Source organism: Lepeophtheirus salmonis, chromosome 14, assembly GCF_016086655.4.
Source record: "Lepeophtheirus salmonis chromosome 14, UVic_Lsal_1.4, whole genome shotgun sequence".
In the NCBI taxonomy this organism is placed as follows: domain Eukaryota; kingdom Metazoa; phylum Arthropoda; class Copepoda; order Siphonostomatoida; family Caligidae; genus Lepeophtheirus; species Lepeophtheirus salmonis.
Window position 1 is genome coordinate 17,938,922 of NC_052144.2, and position 20,436 is coordinate 17,959,357.

General features: G+C 29.3%; 2 protein-coding genes across 3 annotated transcripts in view; both read right to left on the reverse strand.

Annotated features, from left to right (window-relative positions):
- LOC121129813 (zwei Ig domain protein zig-8) overlaps window positions 1-20,436 on the reverse strand; it is a 335,418-nt gene that overhangs the window by 314,271 nt on the left and 711 nt on the right. The gene's annotated exons all lie outside the window — the stretch shown is intronic.
- On the reverse strand, window positions 17,137-19,602 carry LOC121129529 (uncharacterized). The gene has a single exon (XM_071893490.1). It carries the CDS (start codon window positions 17,745-17,747, stop codon window positions 17,187-17,189), a length of 561 nt encoding a protein of 186 aa, XP_071749591.1. The 5' UTR covers window positions 17,748-19,602; the 3' UTR covers window positions 17,137-17,186.

Genomic DNA, 20,436 nt, shown 5'->3' on the forward strand with positions numbered 1-20,436 from the left:
AGATTTTATTCGAAAAGGGTCATATTCAATAGTATAGTATCCAATAGAGGTTTTAAATTATAGGAAAAATTATTAGACCTCTCAACTCATCCTAAAAATTTGAATATAAAACCTTAATATTTACTCATATGTGTCGATGAAATATTAGTCTGTAAAAAACAAACTGGGATTTTCTCCCTAATAAAATTTTTGTTTATGATTATTTTTATCTTGACGCACCACATATATTAAAATAAATGGCAAAAAAAACTACTTTTTTATTTCACTTTGTGAATTCATTTTCATGTGTTAATCTTTTCATATACATATATATATCTCCGCATTGGATATACATATTCACGCATAAATAACCTTTTTTTCGCATGAAAGTTAGAACACAAACAAAAAAAAACACCAATTTATACACATTTAAACGTAGTTATGTATGTCAACTGTGGGGAGCAAGTAAATGTTTGACAGTGGAAAGTGCAACATATATATGTATATATAAACAAATGTCAGTTTTTTTGTTGGTTTAAGTTTTAAATTTTGTTTAATTTGTTTTTCATATGTTATATATTTCTTTGACATTTCAAAGTTATCTTTTTCAATTAGAAACTTTAGAAAATGATATGAAAATAAACAAGTGACTAACTATGTATACATATCTTTATGAATAATATATTTTCACACAAAAAAGTCCAAATTTTATTTGGTATAAGAAATTGGAAATATAATTACTTACTATATTGTGCACATATTTAGAGATGAAATGTTTGGATAATTGGATAAAAATTCCAATCTTACTTTATTTATAATATGATCAAATATCTTAAAATCATAACAACAATATTAAAAAGAAGTAATCATCGAACGTATAATCGAATAGTATCTCTGTGCTTTTTTTACATATTTATTATATATGGATTTCGATCGCGTAACTTTGTCAAATATATCAGTAAAAATATTACAAATCTATCATTTTTTTTTTTTGTAAGTAATTAATAACATAATTAACTTATCAAATTTAGAGATTAACTCGCTCATGTTGTTTTTCAACATTTTGAAGTGTTAATTGTGTCTTGTTTCGTCCCATCTTTATTTCGTCAAAAAACAAAAAAAAAATTTATCGGATGAAAAAAACAAAAAAACTAATTTTGGTCGTAATCATCATGCAAAAAACATTAGTTGACAAATATATTTCTTATAGTCATAACTGATGAAATTAAGACTTCGTTTTTCTGTACAATTGTCCCCCTAAAGAGTCAAAATGATTGCATTTGATGTAAAGCCATTAATATATACCAATAATAATAAAAAATTATATAAGCCCTTAAATGATTTTTTATATGTATATTTGAAAACAAAATTATCAATTGGAAAATGTTTCATAAGGATGAATAAAAGATTTTTATATAAAATATTTCATTTTAAAGGTATGATATAAAAAAATATGAACTTATACGTTTAATTTAATTTCTTGTGTATTTGACTCATAAAAAAAGAAGGGTAATAAGTTTTTACATATATAACAAAACACTCCAATATATGTATTAGGGTTACGGGCATGTTAAAAAAAATTAATTGAAATTCAACTCTTATAATTAATCCAAAAAAATGTTTTAGATTAGAGCTACTTAGGTGTCATGACGTTTCAATAGATCATCTACAAACAGCTGTGATGAGAGGGAGAAATAAATAAACAATAAATTCCGGTCTTGTATTTACCCACAATTTGTGAAAATCCTTTTCCACACACGTTAAGTGAACTGGGTAAAAAAGAAACCCTAAAAATTAAGTTGTTGAAGAATTTTATTTTGTAACATTTTTTAACTATTCCATATAATTTTTTAATGTTTCCGGAGCTGAAAATTATTGGTGATAACATGTACAAAATTCAGAGGACTAAGAATAATTTTTATACATCTTGGGATATAGAACATCTCAGTTCACAAAAAGGAAGCTTTATCGGTGATTTGGTTTCAGTTGTATGTAGTAGAAAATGGAAGAAAATAATAATGATAACAACTTAGGAAACGAAAAAATAACTCTCAAGGTTGTCAACTCCAAGAAAACAGGCGAACTCATAATTGCTTACGTCTAGCAACACTAATCATTTTAGAGTTAGATATACAAGTTCCAATTCAATTTTGATCCATCTCAAACGTTTGAATTTTATCTTTTATTTTGAAAAATAGATCATATTATTTTATCATTGTTTGAAAAATCGCTATTGATGTGTATGTAGAAATGTAAAAAAAATTGATGAACTTCCAGTGAGGCCAAATATAACGCCTTAGATAGTTTGTAAGAATAATTGATACTATTATTTATGTACTATGCCAGCTTTTGGAGCTGTATTCATACATCCATAATAAGTAAATTCTTTTTATTGTTATCAGGTATTAGTAGAAGTGTATAAAATATGTCCCAGGAAACGGGGGTGACTTTTTCTATTTGAAAACTGAATAAGATTTTTTAATTTTCTAAAGTTTTTATCATAATTATTTAATTTCAGAGAAAGTAACATCTAAGTATAAAGTAATAACTACATCGTATATTCATAAAAGATAGAGAGCAACAATGAGAATTTGCTCAGGGGTTATAAGTGTAAGTCTTTGTTGTAGAATTGAAGATGGACATCGGAGTAATTCCGGTTTGTGTTGTTTTCCTTCAATATTGCTATTTGTAGCTGATTACCCGTTAATTTACGGTTTATTTTTAGTTTGAAAACCCGATAAAACATATTTTATCTATCACTGAGCATAAGTATAAGTACCTGTTAGACTTACAGTATAATTGAGGCTAAAAACGGAGTAATCCCTACATATGTTCTTGCTGGATGAAGAGAGGAACCCGTGTTTATTTTCTTCTTGCCATAACTGCTTGTATAATGTAGGATCATGAAGGTTAAGTTGCTTTCCTGTAAAAAAAAATTCTTCAAAAATCTGGAGGACCAGGTTCATTTTCTGATTTTTTTTTGTTCTTTTTACATACCATAATTGCTTAAGTTTTACAGGCCTACATATAAAACTATATCAGCTTGTACGACTCTGATGTATTCTCATACTTATTAATTTATATTTTATGTAAATATCTTTTAAAAATTTGATCAAAAGGAACGTAAATAAAATAAAATTTATTACTGACACATTAAATAATTTTTTATATGCTTTTTTTATTATAAAATACGTTTTATGGTGATTATAGAGAAACATTATTATATTTATTTCTTTCAAATATAATATATTATGTGGATATATTAACAATATATTTCAAATGATATGTTATTGAACATAAAAGAAATAATACACAACTAATACAAATGGTTAAATACCATTAAGTACTATTGTTTAACCAAAAATCAGACAGGTTTGACAATTGATAATTATTAATATTTATTTTGAAATCTTTAGACTTTCTATTTTAGATAACTAAACAAATCGTAATAAAGATAATAAAATTTAAACATAAGTTGTTACTATTGAAGGGTTGGGCTTTGATCTAGGGTAGGGTCGGCAACCTTTTTGAGAGTAGGGATCAAACAGCTATGTAGTGTATTGGCAGAGAGCCAAACACTTATCGCTGCAGAATCATGGTGGAAAACCATGTTATTGAATATATAATTGATTTTCTGGGTATTTAGAGAAAACAAGGATTCAATATAAATTCATTTAAGCAATACCCTACTTTTTTTTCTACAGGAATTATAATAAAAAAATCAAATATAAACATAATTTAACAGAAAAATGTATATTTTACTTTTAAAAAGAAAAGTAGGAAAAATACTAATTATTTAATAAGACACTTGTTTCCACTTATTTTGTGATATTTTTTCTATATCTGGTGAAATATTTGTCGATGACAGGAGCAACACTTTCATAATAGTTATGTCAATTTTCATAGTGCCGTTTAATGGGAAGAAACTTTTATTTAGGATTAGTATGCCTATATTTAGAGGATTGTTCATGATAAGATGGAGGGTCGCTCAATCTCACTCGCAGACCGGAGGTTTTCGACCTCTGATGTACGGGGTTAACTTAAAAACTATAGCGTTTATTTATGATTCTTTTTGAACACAATCCCTCTTGATGTATTTGATTATTATTTTAACCTTTATATTGTTGTATTAAATTTTAATAAATGGCCAATTTAAAAAAATCAAAAAAAATTACACGTCTGTTTTTTTGTTGTTTTTTTCCCCTCAATATTTTATATACATATATGATATCTTTTTAAACACAATTGTTAAAAAATCAAAACAATTATCCCTTTTTTCTTCGTTTTGGAAATTAAACTGTCGACTTTTACCTTGTAATTACATAATTTAGTATGTTAATTATTTATTTTCTTGATAGTTATTGGATTTTTTTTTTTATGATCGGTTAAATATAATGTTAATCAATTAGGGGTTAAACAAGAAAAAAAAATTAGTTGAATAGAAAGTAAGTAAAGCAATATTATACAAATTAATTATTTTTCGATAATTAAGTTTGGAGAATATCGAAATTCCACTTTGTAAAAAACATAATTTAAAAGTTTATTCGCCATACTAGTTATTTGGTGACTTAAATATCTCACTTTACTGAATTCTGTTTCTGAGTCAAAATATACAATTGGTACTTTTTTATAATTGACTAAATCATTTTCATCATTACTTATCAGAAACGTAATGTTCCTTACCTTGATGTAACCAATGTTTTAATCTATGATTTCATAAATCTACTTTTAAATGGTTCTTGTATGATTTCTTGAAATAAGTGTTCTACTGCTGTTTTATTTGTAAGTAGGGATATTCCTTCTGTCAATGCTGTAATGGTTTCCAGGATTATTTGCGGAAAAATACTATCATCATTTAACAAATCCTTAGCAGGTTTAATTGTTTCACTAAGACTATGAATTATATCTTTTACAGTATTGATATGTTCAAAATAGTATTCCACTTCTTTTAGTTCCCTTTCACGTGGTGAGCTAGCAAAAACGGAAATTTGCAATTAGTACTAAAATTAAGTTTATATCATCCTTGGAAGTTATTTTTCTATATTTTATCTTATCTAAATACATATAGTAAAAAGCTACATCAGTAATACAAATCTTCAATCTATCACTGCAAAAGTGGGAAGCTTAACGTGCAGTGAAGACTACACCTACTATTTAATCAACCGTTTTACTATTCATACTAAGGACATTGGATAGTCAATACAGTAACTATAATCAGAGCTTTTACATCCGTAGTTTCTTCAATTATCATAAAAATGTCCTTTCTAGTAATTGCATATTTAATGTTAGAAACCACAACTCAAATTTCGACCTTCAATGATTGGGTGAAACTTATTGGGAACGGATTTGCCATGATATATCGACAATATATGTAGAAAATAGAATAAACCAATTTAATTTATCAACAAACAATGTGAAACCACAAAATCTGGCTCTTCAGATTTCCATATTTTTCAGGCATATATGATGACAAATTGTGTCAATACATTTTTGTAGTGAAATATATAAATATAAACGTTTCAGTCAGTAGCCAAAACACCGCCGTGGAGTCAACGTCAAAAGATTTCAAGCCTATTACATTATCAGAGGGAGAAGGCAGGTGATTTGTTGTGAACAACGATCTGGATATTAACAATGTTGAGGTATGATTTGGGTAAGGCAAGAAGACTTTTTCCCATGCCACACCTCAAAAAAGATTCAGAAATGTCACCGAGAGCACTGCTATGACTGGGTATCTAAGGATCTTTGGCCTCCTAGCTCCACCGACCTGAATCTGATGGATTATTTTGCCTGGAGCTACCAGAGCGAAGAGAGGACATATTGTGAGATGAATTTCTATTATTTTTTTAAATAAAAAATAAAACTCTAAGATAAATTCTGTTAATATTGTATTCAGTAGAATAAATTAAAAAATCCAACAGCGAAAAGTGTGATTTAGATTTTTATGTATGAATGAACAAAATCCTTATAACTGAGAAGTTATTTAACTTATTTTTTATATATTTTACCCTCATTTGTGTAATTTATCTATAAGAAGCCTATTTTCTACTCATTAATAAATAAAACAATTGCTTTTAGTGTAATACTAAAAGAAAAATAATAGCCCAATACATCTACCTTAATTTTATAAACGTAAAATTTGTTTTAAGAACTGTTAACTGTAAATCAAGTAATATTTATTTATTTATTCTGCAAATAATGAGAAATAAATATGCCAATTTAAAAACATATTAGAGCAACATGTTATCATGTAGTGCTCCTCAAAACCATAGCAGATACTCAATATTTGTACATGTTAAGGGTCGTAGAAATACTCTTTTTCTTTTTTGTCTGCTATGGAGGTTGAATATACCGCCATACCTTACTTCATGAGTTTGCCACTTTAATTGAATTATTGGGTCAATTCTGCGAAAGGGAGAAAAATATCATACGACATAAGGAAAAATGAAAAAAACGACATCATTTGTGTTATCATAAAAGCCACATCTTGCGTGGGTAAAAAATATATTCTCAAGCTAACTACATTGTTTGATAGCTTTGGTGCTTTTAAGGTCTCAATATGTTTATTTTCATAAAAAGAGGGAATACAAAATTTGAGCACAATCGAAAAATATAGAGACATGACACATAAGTGAGCAGTATCTTTTTTATTCAAGGTCATACAGTTTAGAAACTATTCATCGTGTACGGTTAAAGCTCTATCTCAAATTTGAAGTTAATAGATTAGTTGTTCACATATTTAATTGGAGTTATACAATTTAAGAACATAAAAACAGGGAGCAGAAAATGTTGAAAAAATGCAATACCCACTAGATTAATTAATAAAGAACCACCTAATATTCGTTTTATAAATAAATCTAATCAAAGGTCCTCTTAAAGCGACGTAGCTCAGTTGAAGGCCCGGTATTCACGGCATTCCTATATCATGGCATTCCAGTGCTGGCTGACAATGACTTAGAAGGCCACGGTGTTTGGATGAGAGACTGCAAGTTTTTCCCTCTACATGCAACCGAGAGGTGTAGTCCAGGGGTCTGGTAAAAGGGATGTAAGGGGGAGGGGGGTAAAAGTGTCAAAAAGCGTTCGAAAGAACTCAAAAGAGTATTGCAACAGAGGAAAGGGGTTTCTTTCAGAAGTGGCCTCTCTACCCTCACAAGACTCTTTCTACCCCCTTTTTTTAATAGCTCTCGAGCACGTCTGATGGGAAACACAGAGATGGATGGGCCTTCAACCTTGAGGGGATTGGCCTGGCCTATTTTATTTAACTCCCCCGGATCCAGTTAGGCCTTTTTGACAGAGCTCTTCTTCATCTTCAATGTTTCGTACTTGTTGACAGCGTAGACGGTGGTCTATGGGACGCTCAACTGCTTGGAGTGCGCGAATGGAAATTCTTTGATCACTATCAAGTGTAATTTTCTCGACTTGTACTTAAGCTAGAGAGCGCAGATTTGTTTTGTAACTAATTTTTTATCCCTTAATATATTGAAATATGAATTTATTTCAATCTCTGAACCTTCATTAATTATTGAATTAGTAAGTGTTCAGATTTCAATGGACCACTCGGTATAATGTTCACTTATACTTAATCAGTACAACTCTATTGGACCAATTAAATGGTTTTATTTATTAACAAAGCTAATTATTTCAAATCTCTTTTACAATGAGCGTAGTTGGCACTGATAATTAAAACAAATAAATTAATTAATTGTTACACGACTTTAACATAGTTAGGTGATTTTTGGTACAAAATCTTTTACTTTCATTCTTAATTTTATTGCACTAAAATCAGTTGTTCAATAAAAATGAGCACTTTATAGAAGATGTACTTTATTGTTAAACCATAATATATAATTTATTATGGTCAATGACAATGCAAATATGTAAGTGTTGATGAAATATCATGTTTTTCAAAAATTTTGGACTAAACTTCTCTTCAAAGAAAAATAATATAACTTAAAAACTTCACAAAGTATTATTTATATATTTATTTGATAGAATAAATATGTTTACGTCGGTCCCACTAAATCAAACACTAACAATAAAAAAGACTTGCCAAATGATATTTATGTACAAATAGGTACATACTAGGTAGGTATGTTGTTTAATGCATTTTTTGACATTTACAAATATACATTTTTTGGATCGTTTATTTATTACCAAAATTTAAAAAATATATTTGGTTCGATGTTTATTAAATTATTTAATGAGAGCAACGATACCATGTTCAGCTTTTTCATTTGCTATCTAGATATATTTGACTAACTTTTAGACTATTTCTAGTCATATTTATATTAATCCGTATTAGATATGGGCTTTGAGTATATATTTAAATTTTTTACAGGATAGACATGAGTAATTGAACTTTAGACTTAAGTAGAAGCTTGCGTTTTAATACTAACAAAAAAAATTAGCCTTAATTACAAAGATCATTCAAAAGTACAAAGTAATGAACTAGTGTATTTAAGTTACTTATAAGTAGTGGTGATACGGTCTTTATTTATTTGGTTCAGTCTTAAGATCGGTCCTATCGGTTCTTAGAACTGCCTGTCCTTGAGACGGCTCCTTAACTATACGTCCTTGTAATATTTCATAGAAAGATCGATAGTTTATTAAGACAAATAATATATATGAAATATGTATTAAGATGATTGTGCATATCTTTCAAAAAATATAATTTTTTAACTATAATACAATATAATACGAACATATTATATTGTTAATTGGTTATATAATTTAATTCTAATATATAAGGAAATAATTAAAAAATGGACAAATATCCTCATTGACGTCACGAGGGATCGATTTTACCTTCTTTAAAGACCAACAAAAGGGAATTGACTGGGCGTCAGTCCTAAATAAGGACTGACACAATACTACTGATGACTGATGAACATAATCGCAACAATAGGTCATTACCCACCCACTTTTGAAAACAATGAATATAAAAAGTTTCGTTATTATGAAGCCATCAATATTATTACGTCATTTTCATACGTATGGAACACGAAATTTTGTAATAAAATTTTAATTTGAATATGTTGTTGTGAAAACTAGAAGATATTGATTGATATGCCCCTTACATTTACTATCATTGTATTGTATTTTATGCGTATTATCTTTAAAATAACTATAGAGTATCTTTGTCTTCTTCGATGCATTTCGAGAAATATATATTCAGTGCACATGTAGCACCAGCAGGAGCTACATTCATTTTCTCTATCTCCGTTAGGGTATCCCATAATTACGTATCTTTCCTGTTCTTTTATTTTCAGACCCCATTTCCTTCACTCTTCATTATGCCTACTAAAAAAGTGAAAAGAGGAGACCGAGAGTCACGTTTTCAAAGAAGTAAAGTATTTCTTTGTGGAAACAAAGGAACAGAAAGCTAATTGCTTAATATGTAGTAAAAGTGTTTTGAAAGAGTACAATCTTTGTCGTCACAATGAAGCAAAACATCTACCAAAAGTTTTCTGGAACGTTACACTCTGAGAGTTATGAGTCCATGAAATGTAGGTTAGAAACTCAAAGAAACTTCTTTACGAGAAAATTTGCTGAAAATGAATCTGTCACTGTTGCAAGACAGAATGATGATGCGGCCCGCGATCCTCATTCTTTCATTTATCAGGCCCGCAGTAAAAAAAAATTGGTGACCCCTGATATAAACAATCATCTTTAGTATATCTACGTGGTGTTCGATTGGATAAAAGATTATACGCAGAAATACGTTGTTTCTATCAACTTATGTATTTTCTTGAAACACTTTTCATTCAATTGTTAAGTTTGAATGGTATTTTTTAAATTAAGAAGCCGAGTGTTGTTGTTTTTTATCCATTGTTTTGGAAGTGACAAAAGTAGCATCTCTGGATGCAGCATATCGATGAAGATTGGTCTTGGGTCTAGCAACAAGACTCAGCAACTTGCCATATCACAGTCAGGTCGCTGAAATGAGTGATATAACTAACATTCAATACTTTTACATGTATACAGTGTACTTAATTAGGCCAGGGTATTCAAATAAAAAACTATAGTTATTTCAACAAAACTCATAACAGACAGAACCTAGGCTAAACCGTATATTCATATCGAAATATCTCAAATTATTCAACATCTTCTAAAAAGTTGCCTTTGGTTAGGAGAAGTCAATGTGTCAATTCACGCTCATCTTATTTATTTTATATTTTTTCCCTCGATGAGTGAAGGTTAGACTCATTACAAAGAAACAAAAAAGTATAAGAAAACTAAAACCGCTTTTTTATAGCAATATTTAGTGGATACAGGAGTTTTAAATAGCATTTGAGTTAACACGTATTTGATCGGGCATGTATCGCTCATTGAATGTAGAATCCATGTATTTAGTGTTTTATAGTTTAACCAAATTTAGAGTTAACAATTTAGTGACAAAGTATCAATTTTTATTTCAGTCGTAAACTACAAACGCTTGCATTTTCAAATTGGTTTTAAGCTTTAAATTCGGTGGTTATAATTGCAGTAATAATTATTTACAGATAAGTCAATGAACGAATATTAAATTCATTATAATTAAATAATATTGATAAATAATATTTAAGAGAAATCCAATTTATGTGACAGTCAAAATGAATGTCCAGCCATTTTATATAGATTAGTGGATTTGTAAAGAAATATATTAACACTTAGTTTGTATGTACTTATCCGTTTCTATAAATACTTTTTTTTTTTTTGCAATAAGATTGCATTAAACGTTTAACGTTAATGGTTTTTTCTTTCATGTTCTTTTTCTATGTATTGATGATCAATAATATTGGAATCAATATTAGAAAACATTATAAACTGATATAATTAAATCATGTTAAAAATGTAATTTTTTTTCTTCAAAGAAACACTTTTTTTTTTAATTACAAATCTCTTGTATAGATTATGATAAGTATTATAATATTCTCATTTTGTGAAAATAAAGTGTTTCTTATGTATAAAAACTTTAGCAAATGTTAATCCAATAAAAATTTATGGTTCTCCAAAAAAATTAGTGGAATTTAAAAAATTATTATTATAGGTTCAATTAAATCCCATAATGTATAATTTGAGGTATTTTTTTCGATTTTCTCATTTAACTGTTTTCTCTGTTTTGTGATGATATAAATGACTAAGGATTGAAAACTTTGTAGTGTCCACACGTTTAAAAAAAATAGAAAGCCTAGTTTTTTAAATTATATGATTTTTTATGACAAAGAAAAAATATTATTAAGAATGTCGTTTATGTGTTTCTTTATTTAATATATTAAAAAAATTATTCCTTAAGAATTTGGCAATAATAGAACACTGTGTAAAAATTAAATTGCTGCTTGCAATTAATCACGTACTTTTTGAGAAACATCTAGTAACTAACAACAACAAAAAAAGGTTATAAGCTATTTAGCATATTTTACCCAGTTTGACAAGTTCATTTTGTTTTTGTATCAGGACATGTATTGGAGTTTTTTCATTTTTTAACATGTTGTATTTTAAGCATTTCTTTATGTGAGAAATACATAAATATCATTCTTTAAATAACTTTATTGTGTTGGATTGAGAATGGGAATTTAAATCCGGAAAATTGAAAGACATTGTATATTACAATTTATTTTCCAAAATTAATTTACTAATTCACAAATCTTTTATTCTGATAGGCAATAGTGAATTCAATCCCTCAAACCAATCAACTCCAGCTTCACCCACAGTCTTTAACCTGGACCTCAATCTGACACAAGCCTGGATTAGGAGCACCTTGTCCATGTTGGACTCTTCCTCACGAATGGTAGCCCGCAAAGTATCAAGAGTGTTATGTGTACGTTTATTTGACTATCTCTAAGACGTCCCACTCAAAATTGTCCAAGAGGAATTGGATTCGGCGAGCTGGGAGGCCATATTTATTTTAGGCGATACATAAATGTCTTAAAAAAAGTTTGTTTTTTTCGTTCCGTTCCAAATATCCAATCTTGACCAACTGCAGCAATTTAAACCTATAGCATATCACCAGATCTATTAACATCAGTTTAAGCTCTCTCGCATTATTAGATATGGAGTTAAGTCATGAAATGAAAAAAGGAAATTGAATTAAAACACTCGTGTTATGAATGTATGAAGGAATAGATAAATAATACATACAGTTTTTTTTTGTTTTTTTAAATTCTATAAGTCATTCATTTTATGTGCGTTTCAATTCAATTTACTCTTTCATTTCATAAACATAAAAAATCTTGGAGATTCATTGAATAATTTTCTAAAGAAAACATTTATTGGTAAATTCGCTATGGGTTATTGATTTCCTAAAACAAGTGTGAACGGTAGAAGCAATTAAAAACCATTATGGATCAGATTTGATTTTGTTGTCGTGATGAACATACATCTGGATATATGAACAAATAGTCCAATACTCAATTCCATGCAACTATAAAGGACTCGAGATCAAATCAATGTCAAAAATGGCATCACTATTGAAAAATACAGATAGTCGTAATTAATAATTTATTGTTTCATGCTTAGAGTTTCTGCTTCTACAATCATCACATATACAATGTATAATAAAAATTCAAATTAATAAAAACTATACATCAATATTGATATACTTGCCAATATTTGTGTTTGAAATGATTACCACATGTGCGAATAAATTTTACCCTTTGCATTGCAAATATCATCTAAATATAAATCATGACAGTTTTGAACGAATTTTACACACAACTTCAAGAAGTGACACTGTTTGTCTCTACTTATGTATGTAGCATTATAATATATTTATGAAAACGACTATATTTGAGTGTATAGTTAGATTAATGTAAGAATATACATATTTATTTAAAATGACCATCTAAAGCTAATCTTTCATCTGTCACACAGAGTATTTATTGTTCATTGAATGTATGTATCTAATTGAAATATATTATTTTTTTGAAGAATAAGAAGAATTTATTTATAGGATAAGATACTCTTTGTATTCTGTGCTTATATAATCTTAAAAGAGTATATAACAGCCTAAGAAGATTAGTACAAAAATAAGATTTATTCGTCATAGTATGCGAATTAAAAGTATTAAGACAACACCATTTTATTGTACATATTTGCAGGATTTAGAGATTCACTTTTTATATTTTAAAATAAATATTCCCAAAGAATGTATATTTAATTAAATTAGTACTCAATTAACATCTTTATTTAGATATCATCGTTAATTTTTGGTAGGTGGGACCTTACGAAATAAATTGATAGTAAAAGTTTCCTCTATGGGAAATACAAGAAGTAGCCATTGTTTTATTGTGTAATCTAACTTTAGCAGTTCACTTTTCTCTTTTTGACAAAATTGGACGAAGTAACATGTGACAAAAAAAAAGTCCACAATGAGTTCAGTAAAATTTTGAACTCTTGGACGGTGTCCGGTAAAATGATTGTGGTAAAAAGCTTGCGGAGAAAAATGTTGGGGTAAAATCGTTACGAGGTAATGTTGTTGTGTACGTTGTCATTGTGGGGCAAAAATGTAGTGGGTAATATCATTGTGAAGCAATGTCATTGTAAACAATATTATTGTGAGTAATTTCATTGTAAGATAATATTATCGTATGCAATTTTCATTGCAGTTTATATTATATTCGGACGATAAAACTATTGAATGATGAAGAAAAATGCCTTCTCATTAGCTATAATACACACTGGCCCACAGATGGTGTAGGTGAAGTGCTTAAAGGTGATCAGTCCCAATCCTTTGATAAAAGTGCCTTACATCCAATTATAAAATTGTAGGCACCTAGGCGTCTGTGAAATTTTAAAGACACCCCCATACACAGGATTGTAGTTGCAACAAATTTTGACTTAATCCAGATTTCGAACAAATGCATTATGACGATTTTTATTTTTTGGTTTAATTTAATATTTTAGATGGAAATAGCATATTAATTTTCAGTATGACCATCATGGTCCTCAATCACTGTCTCAATATCCTACGGAGTAACAATGTTGACTCAATAAAGAAAAATAATATTCTTGCATAAACAATACCAGAGTTGGTAATAATGATTTTACATTCGAATTAGGTTTTAGCATTAGAATATCTTTTGACCATACACAGTTTTGAATTTTAAAAAAACTTGCCCCACCTTACTATTTTTCTCTCTATTAGACTTTTTCAAGGAATAGACACCTAATAAAAGAAATCGGAGTGTCAGAATTTCAAAACTGTATTAAACTGTTTTGTAATGTTTAAACCGTTGGTATTACTGACATGATAACCCATTTCAACACTTACATCTCAATATTTGCGTTAATGAATTTAGAAAGTAAAAACCCTTCTACTTCATAAACAAAACAAAAATCTTCTATAAACGGTCACAGAATTAGTTCAAATTGCATCTATTTGGAATCCTTGAATGACAGGGTATCAGATAACATCCATGATCAATTAAATATTTTTTAATGTTCCTTAATTTGTCAGATGGAGTTATACTAACAAAGTATAAGTAAACATTATACTTTAGTATTGTGTCAATCCTTATTTAGGACTGAAGACTACAGTCCCGTCTAGTTTAGTGTCCGTGATGTCTAGAATATCAGTCCTAAAAACCTTTATTGTTCGGTCCTTGATGACGTCAATCAACTTCATTTCTCCTTTTTTTAAATCAGTTCCATTACTAACAGTCTGAAGGACCGGTGACAAGGACCGATAGGACTGATCCTAAGATTGGAATGAACCGAATAAATAAGAACTGACAATACACTATTATAGTATTACAATTACTCCATCTGACCTAACGATGGCTTTTTATATCCATATACATTAGTATATCTCCTTCCCTAGGAACGAACATGTATCGAACCGTCTCACATTGAGTACAAGAACTTCTTCTGAGCACGTTGTCCATTGAGCTACGTCTTTCCATATAATTAGAGAATTAATTCTGGACTTATTTGCGCTAAAAAAATTTTGAAAATTTCAAATTAGCAAAACACTACTTGATGAGTGATTGTGCTACTTAATCCCGACAACTGACTTAAAATGAAAACAAACAGACATTTATTAGTAACTAATTTCTGATATGACCAGGAAAAACTCGGCTCTGATGCAGTCATACGGTATTTATATTGTTTTAAAAAATTTTAATTATTCATTCAAAAGTAGAGTTTTCAGTTTCTCTCTGCTTTCTCATCGCACTCTACAAAATGCCCATCATTTCTGGTCTGATGATTCAATGAATCATTTATTTATTAATTTTATGTTCTAGTTATAACAACTGCTAAGGAAAAGAAAATTCCTTATTCAGACTAACAATTCCAAAAAAACGGGACAGCTTTAAAAAAACCGGATTTTCATCACTGTAAATTGACATAAGATTTCAAAATCTCACGCGAGCATAAGTTCAAAAACTTGAGAAACCTTTATACAAGCTCAAGCTAATTATCAGGCTTAACTGGATGGTATTATTGCATGAAGCCTCGTATATACCAAGTTAATTTGAAATACAAGATATATAGTGTTGAATCGATGTAGAAAGACTGATATATCAGTCTTTAGGACTTTGGAAAGGTAAAAAAGATTGGACTGATAAAAAAAGACAGAAAGGGGCATGGAAAAAAGACTGATAAGGGGATCAGTCCAAGGACTGATCCAACAACGTGGTTTCCTTTTTTTCCACTGTCGATGAAGGGTGACGTCAGAATCGGTATAATACTAAATTAATCGATTGATGCAAGCATATGATTATAAAGTGCCTGATCTTAATAATTAAGACAAAAATTATTTTCAGTTTTTAAAACTAAGAATATCTTAAAAATAATAGTTTTTAGGCGGAAGTTGTCTATATTGCGAAAACAAACAAATATACATAAATTAGCTAAAAGCCACCGATAAAAATAAAAATTACTTTAAGTTAACAGACAAAATGAGACATACTACTGTTGACTTTTTATAATAGCTATTAATACTATTATAAAACTACTTATTAATTGATTATTACAAAAATCTTTATTTTCTATTTATCGTGTGTATTCTCCATAATATATTTTTATATTACTGATTCTTTCGAATTTGTTTCTGAAATGCAAATGTTATTTCATAATTGTGATTTTTCTGAGCCGTATAGAAGTTTTTAAAAGTGCCGATTATCGTATTCCGTTCTATTAGCAAGATAATTACATATCATTTGGAGTATTATATGATATTTAAAATAATAGGATATGGTTCTACAAATCGTACGGGACATTTGAACTTGTAATATATTGAATTTAACTCCAATTATAACGAGGTTGTGAAAAATTCTTGTATAAATGAGCACTGCTTATTTTTATTTGAGCGGGAGCGTGCTTTAAAAAACGAGCAAGAGCGCGATCAGGATTTATTGAGTCAACTAATGCTCTAACCTTCTGTAATGCACTTCGCTTGTTTTCTTTTATTGTCTTCTTAATTATATAACTATACGATACAATTTATTTTAGATATACGCGCTTGCTTTTTGAAATCAAAGTTCTACTTGTTATGTTTTTTTTTGAAATTTTGTAATGATACATTAAACTATTATCGGTCGGTGGACATTAAATAAGAATATAGTGTACAAAAAAAAATAAAAAAATGTTATTACATAAAAATTTTCATCAATAAAGTTACTTTATATCAAAATATGGCTCTGAATCGAAATTATGCTCAAAAACATGATTGAAAAAAAGGCTTATAACGGAGATTGAATTTTTTAATGGTCATTTTCGTATTGCAGAGCTTAAATAACAATAATGGCTTTGGACTTAAGCTGACAAAGGAAAGTACTGTTGCTTAGTGTAATCAAATTATTAGCTTCGTTTTGATTTTTTTTTTTTTTCGATTAAACTTAAATACAAATCAAACTTCATGTTTTCACCAGAAAAAAATGTACAATGTGCTCTGGAGAAAGAACAATCCTAAAATCAATTTGATTTGGTTCGATAACCGGCTGCTCCCAGAAAAGGAAAACTATTTGTAATATGTTTATTGACTCCAATTCCTTGGTCAGATAGATTCATTGTGGTACTTAATATCTACTTTTACCTTAATGAGTTCAACTCCATCGGATCAATAGGAGAGAGAAAATAAGAAAAAAAATAAACACATTTTTCTTCCCCCATACCCCCCTGTTAATGAACTAGAATATTATACACTCTAAAGAATTACAAAAAATGTCGTATTTCTTTAAATCTACACATTTTATCGAGAAAAAAAAATATTATTCTCCTGCTATTTATATGCTATTCTTTATTTTTTTTGATAATGGTTTGCTTAGGATTTTTTCGTATATAGCAATTTTATCGAGACTTCCACACTCCTCAATAATTTCCCTAACCTTTTCAACCTCGCCAATACTTTGAGCAGCATTCATAACGTTTGTTAAACTATCGATAATGACAACCACCATAAGGGCATCCTTTGTATTAAGAAGATCAAAAAGGGGTTTCATGACACCTGTTTGAAGTAATACAATCGCCTGTTCCGTGGATCCACAGGACGTCAAATTAGATACTGCCCATGCCGCTTCCTTCTGTGCTTTGAAATCTCCTGCAGTAAGAATTTGGACGATGAGTAGAAGAATGTTCTCATCAATGACATTTTGAATTTGATTTCCATTTGAGATGGTCCAAGTGGCTTCCTTCACAGTGGTCATTTTCTCGTGCCTCAACAAATTAGCTAGCGAAGACAGTCCTACCGCAGTGATGACCGTATCTGTTTGAGTATCACTTCCAGTAACAATATTTCCAATAGCTCTGAGTGCAGGAGTGAGAACACTACCTACACCTGTGGACATGTGATGCAAGAGCTTAGGAATAACACCTACCACATACTGGATTCGATCATCAGATCCGGCAGTTATATTGAGATTGTATTATTGTACTTTATTATTGGAGCCTTTATATTTTATCCTATACTCAGTATAATATCACTCTCTAATGCAAACATACTACTTAGAATGTTTACGTATACTTTATTTTAAAACGTGGAATTAAAAAAAATGAAGATCCATAGACTAAACTCCAAATTATCTACCCTAAAACAACAAACAAGTACTTAAAGGACGTCCAGTAATTATAAAAATGTATTAAGATATTTTTTACATCAATAATCCATTTTTTATTTTACTTTTTAAGCCAAAAAGTCCCTGAGAGTGATAAAAGCCATATGTCAACTACTTAGTCTGTCCAAGGCACGAAAAACTATTAGAAATATGGTTTTAAACATTTCAAAAAAATCCACTAGCTATTTGCGTGCTTCATACCAAACATACTTTGCTGATTGCTAGATCTGGTAAGGCTTACACGATTGGGCCGTAGGAAACAGTTGCACACAGTTGTACATAAGTCACCAGGCCAAATTATGAAGATTATACCTCTTACTAAAAACTCAGATGAAGGAAGAATAATTAAATGGCTGAAAACATTGAAGATAAATTATGCAGCATTCTTGTTGCAACATAATTTAGATTGTAGTTAGTTTACTAGGAAATGAAATGTGCTTCTTCTTTGTTTTTGTCAAAGATGGAAAGGTGGTTCAAGAAATGATATTTGTAAGAAATATTATAATAAATACTGAAGGAGAGTCAGTATTTGATATCATAGATAATTTTTTCCTAGAAAAAAATAACCCATTTCCTAACATTCTTACAGAGCAATAGTTGGTGTACCATCCATGATAGGTCGTCATCGTTCCTTTATCAATTTCTCGAAAACCCTTACTTAGTGTACTTGTAGTGATTTGTATAAATGTATATTATTAAAAATCATAAGTGAGGTCATTTCTTTGAACTTACCCTCACTCAAGGCTGGGATATAATGAAGATCTTATTAGATCCCAGCTCAAGGCAGTGCCTTAAATCAGACTAGAACATCGAGAGTCTGGACATTCTACAACTGAAACATCGGCTGATTCAGTAAGAAATATATCTATAAAAACCTAGTTTAAAACAATAGAAGTAATTGCTTATTAATAACAACTAAGAATAATTTTTCTGTGTGAAAATATCTGCTTTTGGATGCCTAAATAAGCATTTTTCCTGGCACTGATATATCATTTTTGTTTTCCAAAAGATTTACACCAAAATAGGTAAGGCATGGTTACGTGTTCTGAGGCGTAAGAACTACAAACCGAAAGACTCGCATGTTTTATGTTCTACTCACTTCAAAGAGGAAGATATTTTTTATTCAATAAATCAAAAACGTAGGCATTAAAGACCTGTGGCAATCCCCAGCAAATTTTCCTATTCTAAAGAAGCAAAACCAAGAAAACCCCTTAATTCAATTAGGTTACATAATAAATCGCTGTTTAGCTCAGATAATGCCTCGGTATCCACCTACAATTTTTCTTAAGTCGGATATATTTCATCTGAAAATGACACAGAACCGGGACGTTGTATACTCCTTGAACACTCCTATGCCAATTCAACATGTTTTGACATCATATAATCTTATAAAGTGTATGAATTGTTAATATAAATTTAATTAGTATATATATATATATTAGTATTACTAACATTGAATTTTATTTTTAATAGTTGAACCAGTTTCCAAAATGACGGCTACTCAAACTATTGAATTCAAGCCTGATGTATGAAAGTGTTGACGAATTCTAGCCTAATTCAGGGAAGTATGTCACATCGACTGTTCATTCTTTAGGTAGATTGGACACAAATTGTTTTTTTGGTCATAGCTATGCATACATATTACAGATATGAATGAGGCAATTCATCGTATATTTAGTGATGTTCAGCTTCGTTATTTGTGAAATAATACAAAAAAATATCATCGCTTAATCTCCTTGAACCATAAAACAAGCATTGAGCTACGAATTGTTTGTGGTACCACAGGATACGAGATGCTACTTCGACAAAAAATTAAAATAAATTTTCAAATATTAAATTGAAAAAAAATCAATAATCGAGTGCTTTTTTCAAAGAATAATTTTTTTGAAAAAAAATTTCAAAAGTTTATAGCTATTCCCATAAAATCATTTTTTTTTTTTTTTTTTTTTTTTTTTTTTTTTTTTAAATACGTTTGCAGCTACCAATTACTTGTGGTACCACAGGATACGAGATGCTACTTCGACGAAGATTAAAATAAATTTTTAAAAATTAAAATTTCTGAAAAAAAATTTCCAAAATCAAGTGCTATAGTTAAAGAATTAAATTTTTGGGAAAAAAATGAAAATATTAAATTTTTCAGAAAAAAAAATCTTGTAAAAATAAAAAAAAAAATTAATTTTAATACCTATGAATGCCCCTGGGGTTATAAGTGAACGTTTTTTTTTTGGAATAAAGATGATTATGAGAAAGAGTAACATAAAAATCTTATTGGATCAGTCGACACCAAAATTCATAAATACTCTCCACAAGCAATAGCCTTAGGAAATAGTTCACGGATATAACAATTCCTAAGTCGAATTATGAATTTAGACGCTCTTGTAAAGTAATGGCTAGTAACCTTCTAACCAAGTAAGTAGGTTAA

Excerpts from the sequence above, each read along its gene's own strand:
- LOC121129529 (XM_071893490.1), bottom strand. The coding sequence starts at position 17,747 with ATGTCCACAGGTGTAGGTAGTGTTCTCACTCCTGCACTCAGAGCTATT.